This window comes from Athene cunicularia, assembly GCF_003259725.1.
Source record: "Athene cunicularia isolate RWA chromosome 8 unlocalized genomic scaffold, athCun1 chr8_part1, whole genome shotgun sequence".
Lineage (NCBI taxonomy): Eukaryota > Metazoa > Chordata > Aves > Strigiformes > Strigidae > Athene > Athene cunicularia.
In genome coordinates, this window is record NW_020799109.1 from 1,554,397 (window position 1) to 1,560,844 (window position 6,448).

Consider the following 6,448-nt stretch of genomic DNA (forward strand, 5'->3'; position numbering starts at 1 on the left):
ATGCAGATAGTTCATATTTGTCAACTTTTTCCATCTGTGTCATGAGATTGTTACCACTGGACCCTGATTAAATCTCTCGTGCCTCCGCCATCTTAATTAACTAAATCAGCTTTCACTAAAATTGAATTAAAGGGTGCTGCTTGGTGCTGCAGTTCCGAAGCAGGTACCACCCTTACAAATGCTCAGCCCATGTGCATTTATTCACTTCCCGTGGGGCTTCGGTTTAACTTTAGTCGCGTCTGCTAATTCGGTGTTCAGCGCTAAACTTAGAATGGATTGGATTCATGGGAACATAAATGCTCAACAGAGAAATGGTAAGAGGCTTTCAAAAAAACCTCCGGAATTCATTCTTTGTATTCTGAACACTGATAGGAGCGATTGAACCATGAAGATTTTACTATAAACAATTGTACAATTCAGCTAGTAGAAGGAATTTACTTTTGTTCATCTTATTGTCCTACAATAGCGTACTGGACATCGTTTTTAATATTAAAGTATCCATATCTCTTAGTAAAATAACTTCCGTTGCTTGCTTTTGAGGTTTCACACCGGCATGGACGCTTGAAGCCATTCAGACGTTTCCTTGCTTCTGCATGTGGTGCCTGCGTGGATACACGATTCCTTGGAGGCCCTTAACCCAAGAGCACCGTGTCTGAGCTGGTGTCGGTGATGTCCGTCACTGCGGGGGATGAAAACACGGACACGTGGGCAGAGAAATGCCAGACTGGAGTGGTCTTTGTAAAGGAAAGCCATGATATTACGGTAGGTGCCAGAAGTGGCAAGTTTTGGATGGGGTTTGATGTGGAGGTTCAACACAAGGCAAGAAGCCCTGTGAAAGGTGGAGTCGCAGAAGTTTAATGCGAAGTGGGAGATTCAGTCTGAGGGACGGTGGGTGAAGAAAGGCCCAGCTATGGAGAGAGTTCTAAGAGAAATAAAAGAGCAGAGCTCCAAGCTTGCGTTTTCATGAGGACTGAGAGGAGACAGGACCCGGCAAAATGGTCCATGGGAAGGTTGTGAGAGGCGGAGCACAACTTTGGCTGACGATGTGTGGGCCACCACACACTGATCACACAAACTTAACACTTGTCAAAAATACCAGGGATGCCACTGGCATCGGTACAACAAATTTAGACCAGGCCAGCACAGCATACTGTCAGCCCTCAACTGCGGATTAGCAAAAACTTCCAAGTGGCCTGAATTATGTGGCTTTCGAGCTGTGGCTTTTTTTAAATGGATTTTATAGAGGTGGTGGGTGTTAGGACTGGTTTTGATAAGTCTTCTGGGCCTCCAGATGATTACTTAATCAAATAGAAGGATTCAAGTAGAGCTGTACTTACTGCCAGGTGATTGTTATGCTATGGAAGAGGTTTGGATAGTGCTTGGAAATTTAGTGATAGACTCCTGATGAATCTGCCCCAGACTTTATTCAGATATCCCACTGCAGAAGCTCTGCCTCTTGATGATTGGATTAACGGTTGAAAGAGACAGCTTGGCAGACTCAAATAAAAGGCTTTTCACAGATTTCCTTTGGAGGGCTTGAGCCTTTTAACCACATGGTAATTGTAAAGACTATAAATAAAACTTTAAATCTATCTTAAACAGTCTTTAATAAATTATTTTAATGCACTGTTATTGGCCCCTCCTTCAGGATATCACAAGTCTACACTTTCAGTCTGACAAGCTAAAATGTGCTCTCTGTCAAATTATCAGCTCGGGTTTGCCTCACATACTTAATGGAAGCCTCAATGCCCCTATTGAAGCTTCATCCCGATGTGAGGAAGGCTTTGTCATCTGGTTGAAAGCATATCAGAGACAAGCCATCAGGGGAGTTATCTAGAACTGCTGTCTCAACGTTTTGCAAATGCTGGTCCACACCCAATGAATTAATGGCTTTTCTTGCCCGGTTCCTTACCGAGACAGGCAGGACTTGATGAGGAAGCACAGGACAGAGGGACAGCTGAGTGGAGCCCGTTACTCTGAAGGAGCTAAGATGGACATTGCCACCCACTCAGTGCTGCTGAGGAGCCCAGGAGGTACCGAGAGGCTGGAGCGGGCGTTGCGGGGGTACTCTATAGGTCTTCTGTTCTTGGCTACTTGTGGTCGTTGAGTGCTTTAAGATTAGAATCTGGGTGCCCCGGTGATTCCTTTGCTAAGTTTGTGTTCCTTTCTTTCTTGCCATACTGTCATCAAAGAGATGATGTGAGGAGTCCATGGCTCCTGGCAGAGGCGGAGCTTCGGGTTGCCCATGTAAAGCCTAAAGAACAGCATGGGGTCTGGGATCTAGCAGGCTGGGTGCCACTTAAGTAAAAGGTGTCATGCAGGGAAGAAAAAAAAAAAAAAACAAGCCTAGCTCTGAGTTCCCAGATGCAGAAACAGTGGCAAAATTCAACTTTGCTGGTTCTTGATAATTGAATGAATGTTTAGCCTTGAACTACAATGGAAATCACTCCAAATATTTACATTATAGAGTGAGGCTTGCTTAAGATGAAACATTGCATACCTGTCGATTTTCTTCCTAATCCTAAGCACAGTGGGCAGTTGCAAGTTGCAGAGCTCTGTCTACTCGCCCGTCTCAAACCCCACATGCTTTTTTTTTTTGATGTGTGCTGCACTAAGTTTTACGTTTGAGTATCTTTACGAACGGTAGAAAAGGCTTTTCTTACAAAGATAAATGTTCCCCACCATCTGTGCACTAGAAATAACATAAAACGCCCTTTTCCTGTTCTGTGAGAAAATTTTCCATGTTATCAGCATTTGTAAGAGAACAAAACCAGAAAGTTACCTATGAAGGCAGTCAGGAGCACTGAGATGTAAGCTTGAACCCTTTTAACCATCTTTCCCTTGTAGCAGCTACACATTATTTATTACTAGGAGTAACTTTGCACTGTGTTAGGTGTATTCCAAACAAAACAAGAAACTGCAGTCATGGCATCAAGCAATGCCAATACCCACACTGAAAAATGTAGCCTACAAACTGGAGAGCAAAGCCAGAGCTTAATCCCCACAGGTCTGTTGTTATGTCGCATGCTATATTGTAAATAAATTAGGCAAGTACGAGCAAGAGTTCAAGAGATTCTATCTGGTGGTGGATGACCATGCTTTAATCAGCTTTTTGTCCACTACTCTACTTTGTATTTTACACGTGGGGTCAGAGTCTGGTATTGTGCTGGTATAAACAACAATGCTGCTCATATTAAAAAAAAAAACAAAACAAAACCCAACAGGAAATTAATTTTTGCTCTGTAAAGCAAAAATTAAGCAGCTCAATACTGGACTTCTATGCAGCAACATAAGTCCAAATAATGGGGGGGGGAGTTTGATTTTGGGATAGTTTGGGTTTGTTTTTGGGGTTTTTTTAGCTTTCTAAAACTAGGAATTATTATCATGATGATGTCATTTGACTTTCTAATCCAGATCATAGATGTTCCTCTGTCAAGCCTCTATGTTTTATTCATAGCATACCTCCTTCTCTTACATTGTGTTTGGAAAATACCTCTAAATTCTAGCGTTTTTTTCAGAATATTTCTATTAACTGTTCAATTGACATGAGACAACAGAGGGGGGAAAACACTGAAACTTTCAGGGTTTGATCTCTATGCAAACTGAGCATCCAAAGAAAGTTTTCTCGAAACTTTTGCAGTAACTTGTAGCAGAGACGTGTAGCACCAAAACTGAGGAGCTTGTGGAAATCCCGCCGAGCCCTCACCTACATCTTTAGGCAACTAAACCCCTTTGAAAATCTGGGCTCTACGCCCAACCCTGTAAGGAGTTTGCTGTGGAAAGACTCCTCCTCCTGCCTGGGGCTGACTGTTGGATAGCTATTTTAATAGCCGAGGCTTTCAAAACAGCCTGAAGCAGTCAGGAAAAATAATGTAATAAGTGGCAAGTAGATGAGTTCCCAGATGATTGATTCTGGAGACCTGACAGAGATAGAAATTCTGATTTGTAAACAGCTGAAAAGGAAGAGCAATGGCTGGAGATGGACTTTCTAATGTGCTTTGGGCTCGTTTCTCTCTTGTGCGATTTTGTGTGTGGTCACTTTTTGGCAGAAGAGAGGTCCCAACTCACTATGGTATGTGCTCTATACGCCCTTTGGACGCGTGTCAAAAGTCACATGTGATTAATATCTCTCAACTTCACAGTATTAAAGATGTAGGAATGTAGTAGAAATAGAAAGTGCCTTATAAATGTGAAGTATTGTTTCCTGCGTTTTTGTTATTTTTACTCTTTCTCACTTCAGAATTATTTTTTTTTTTTATTATGGCAGGATCTTAGCTCTACCGCTTACATTTTTGTCCCAGAAATAAATTGATTGGAGCAAATGGGACATTTAACAGCAGATCACACCATGTAACTTTTGTGGAGTCATTAAGACAGATTTGATTTAGTGGCACTCGTGGCTCCAAAGATGTTTGGTCATATAGGTCCCTGCATTTGGATGACTGTGGGGCCTCGAAGGGTGGCCGGGACTTGTAAGACTCTCTCCTTGTCAGCGCTGATTACAGACCATAAGGGAACCAACGGAATTCAAAAGCTTGTGCTGTTTCCAACAGAGACAACAACAAAAGTCATCGCTCAGAATCAACATGAAGTGTTAGATAGACATCCTAAAAATTAGCGTTAGATATTTCAAAGTAAGCCTTTTTAATAACAATTGTTCTATGTGTTGGTTGGGTTTTTTTTTTAATTTCAGTATAAAGTATTTGGTATTTTAAGTCTTTAATTGTCTGGGCAAAAACCCACTAACAGGCTTTGATTTTGGAAGCAGGTCTGTGTGAATGATCCTCGCGGGTTCATAATGGGTACAAAGGACTTGTCCATTAAGAGCTATTTTTAACAATGAAGTCATAACTGTAATGTAAAAAGGAAAGCTAAAACTAAACTAAAAGTTAAACTTGAAATATTCTAAAAGATTAAACTGTCCCGCAGTCACAAAATAACTAAAGTTATCCCTGATGCCTATATTCCGACTTACATTATTAGCCTGATGGTTGGAGGAGGAGAACTCATTAGCTCTGCGAATCAGGAAAAGATGACAGAAGTGAAACACAAAAGTAGCACATGAGCTTGGTCTCATTTAGTTTTTCGAGACCAGTTTTGGAAGCCAAAGGCTCAGTGCTAGAAAACCAGCAAAAGCATTTGGGGATCACTGCTGCAGCCCTTTTCAGATGGATCCAGGATCTTGATCATAGTATCACGTCTGATTACATCACCCAAAATACCTCAGAGTACCGTTGCTTGGCCTCCAGCGTTAGGTCTGTGCATGTCTCCAGCACCCTGGGGCTCCGATGCTGCTTTGGATGAGCTGAAGCTGGGTTCTGGGCTGCTGAGAGGAATTTGCCCACTTTGCTGGGGTTGCCAGCCACGCTCCTTGTTCTGGCCAGGGAAAGGGCGCCGAGGCAGCAAGTTGGTGGCAGTGACTGAGGCCTGATCTGGTGCAGGGGCATATACCCTCCCCCTTCCAGAGGGGGACCTCCTCCTAAATATCCATCAGCAAAACACCATGAACCTGCCGTTCTTGCACTCACCTCCTTGTCTTGGCTGGACGTTGTATGGTCAAGGTCAAGGTCTGGTGTAGTCCTGCCTTACAAGCCCAACCCTGCGCCATCTGCTTCTCTGCTCTTCCTTGAATTTCTGAATTCGTGTTTGGCACTGCTTCCCTGTACCCCTGTAAGGCCCACGCTGCCCCCAGGCCGATCGGCGCGCAGACGCCCTCAGTACCCCCAACAAACCCAGCACGGTGCTGGGAGCCTGGGAGGCTCAGCGGCGGGGCTGCCCATGGCACCGCCGGCGCTTCTGCCGCCTCACCGTGACTTCTGCGGTGCGGGTTTTTGCACTTGTTTCTTCTAAACTTTTCTTTTCGTGTTACAATTTCCTTCAGGTGATTGGTTTGCGCCTCTAAATAATTTGACCCGCCTTTCATTTTGATAGTTCCCGTCTGTATTTTTTGTCACCGGTTCTTTCCTTTCCTGGCTTATTTGTCCTCAGGGAGTGCTTCCAGCAGCTCCCTGCTTAGTTGCGGCTGTACCCGATGGTGTTCCGTACCCTTCGTTGCACGTCGAACGGGGCCGCACACACACATCCTTGTGGTATCCCATGAAGTGCTGGAAGGCACCGATGCCAAAAAAAAACCCAGAGATGATGGTGGGGGGTCACAATCCATTCTCGGCCACGTACAGGAACGGGGACAGACCCCTCGGAGCGGGAGGCCCTTGGCTGGCACGTGGGCGCAGCGGAGGGGTGCCGAGGAGGGTTGTACGCACGCCCCAGGGACTTGCAGCCGTGGTGCCAAAACCCACGGACCCGACAGGAATTACCGCCTAGTCCTGTGATGCTTGGTGGGGGAGAAGGTCAGTGTCCAGGTGACCCAGGCCTGGGAGAGACCCCGAGGCACCTTATCGAGGGTCTCGGAGGCTCCTGCTCTGCTGGGGGGGGGTCAGAGCACTGA

At 44.9% G+C, this 6,448-nt stretch overlaps 1 protein-coding gene across 2 annotated transcripts in view; it reads left to right on the plus strand.

Annotated features, from left to right (window-relative positions):
- Positions 1 to 544: 544 nt before the first annotated feature.
- The window catches only part of WLS (wntless Wnt ligand secretion mediator), a 39,738-nt gene continuing 33,834 nt past the window's right edge, over positions 545 to 6,448 (plus strand). The window contains exons 1-2 of one of the 2 annotated variants that reach the window (XM_026854264.1): positions 545 to 641; positions 1,921 to 2,033. In XM_026854264.1, the coding sequence (XP_026710065.1) occupies positions 1,931 to 2,033 (103 nt within the window). In that variant the 5' untranslated portion in view covers positions 545 to 641; positions 1,921 to 1,930. Of the gene's footprint in view, positions 642 to 719; positions 763 to 1,920; positions 2,034 to 6,448 lie in introns of those variants that run through there. The other variant, XM_026854263.1, reaches the window with a different exon arrangement.